Source organism: Abrus precatorius, unplaced genomic scaffold, assembly GCF_003935025.1.
Source record: "Abrus precatorius isolate BTA unplaced genomic scaffold, Abrus_2018 Scaffold1, whole genome shotgun sequence".
In the NCBI taxonomy this organism is placed as follows: Eukaryota; Viridiplantae; Streptophyta; class Magnoliopsida; order Fabales; family Fabaceae; genus Abrus; species Abrus precatorius.
This window is the reverse complement of record NW_020874291.1, coordinates 830367-831963: the sequence shown is the minus strand read 5'-3', so window position 1 is coordinate 831963 and position 1597 is coordinate 830367. Positions and strand designations below refer to the sequence as shown.

The window sequence follows — 1597 nt, the reverse complement described above, 5'->3', positions numbered from 1 at the left end:
CTTGTGTGACGATTTGTTTTTTCACAAGTCTAACACAAGAGTGACCCAACTCAATAGAGAGAACAAAAAAATGTTCAACGCCGGCATGGCTGACCAGACCACACCGACCCTTCACGCTTTGCACAAACAAACAACCCAGACTTTATCCAAGTCAAATTGTTTCCTTCACATATTATAATGTATTTATCATCCCTTTATATAATAATCTTCATCATTCATATTCATTCATTCTCATACCTTCTCTTCCACCTTTCTCTCAAAATTACATTCTCTTATTTTCCATAATGGGAAATGCAGTGGTGACTCCATGCTTTCAACAAAACAAAAATTCATTATCATTGTCATCAGTGAAACTTATATTTTGGGAAGGCACAACAAGATTCCTAAAGGGTAAGCATATTGCTGGCGAAATCATGTTCGAGTTCCCAAACAAGATTGTTTGCCATGCAAACTCCTTCTTCATTGGACACCCTATTCCTACTTTAGCTTTAGAAGATGAACTTATGTTAGGTCAGAGTTATTTTGTTCTTCCCATTGATTTTTTCCCTTGCAAAACCCTCTCCGTATCTTCACTCTTGTCCTTGGGATCACACCCTAATAACAAGTCCTCTATCAAATTTGGGGAGTTCCCTTTAGAGTACTTGAAGGGTCCCAATGGAAGGGTGTTGATAAAGGTCATGCCTGAGTTCATCACAAGGCTTATTAGTGGAGATAAAAGACCATGTCCTCCCAATAGCAACAATTTCCTATGCACCACTCCTGAGTTGAAAAAACACTATCAACAGCTTGTGAAGTCTAAGGACCAGGTGTGGTCACCTAAGCTTGAAACCATTTCGGAATACAAGGTTAGGTTTTCACCATGTAGATTCATAGGTTTAGAACGGAAAGAAAAAAAGAAGGTACAGTTAGTGTCTACTAGATAGTTCATGTAATAGAGTAGAGAGATTTACACTTGAAATTTTTACAATGATAAATATACATCAATTAATTGTGGCCTCCGTATTACTATAATGATATTCTATTTTTCCTTGCTCACAAATTTGTTGAAAATAAATGATATTTCTAATTGATGTACTGAAAGGAAGCATGCAAGTTGAATTCGTTCAGTCTCCAATTTTGAATGAGAATTGATTAGTTTATAGATCGCAAGCATTAAATTATGGGTCAACTTAATTTTTGGTAAAAAGCGAAACACACACATATGGCAACAAAAGATCAATGATTATGCTCATACATTAATTGTCAATTAGTAGATAACAAACAACAATTCTAAAACCAAAAATTAAATGCAAAATTCAAATTTGATTTTCTACAAGTTTGCCGGTGTGGAAGATTTAGAATAGGCTAAATGCTCGAAATACAAGTCATTATTCGCACTATAAAGTTCAATTAGTTTATGTTTGAGATAGTATTTAGAATGTTTCATGACAAAAAAAAAATAGTAGGTAGAATGTTTAGTTGACAATTATTAACAATTTAATTTTAAATAAGTACAATGACAATGAATATACATGAAAATCTGTAAAGTTACTTTGCTTAGTTTATAAATATGTACATTGAAAATGAATAAAGGGATTGAATTTGATTATTCTGAATT

General features: G+C 33.4%; 1 protein-coding gene across 1 annotated transcript; it reads left to right on the top strand.

Annotated features, from left to right (window-relative positions):
- Positions 1-284: 284 nt before the first annotated feature.
- LOC113857486 lies at positions 285-923 on the top strand. Its single transcript, XM_027489440.1, has one exon. The coding sequence runs from the start codon at positions 285-287 to the stop codon at positions 921-923; it is 639 nt and encodes a 212-aa protein (XP_027345241.1).
- The last annotated feature ends 674 nt before the right edge of the window (positions 924-1597 follow it).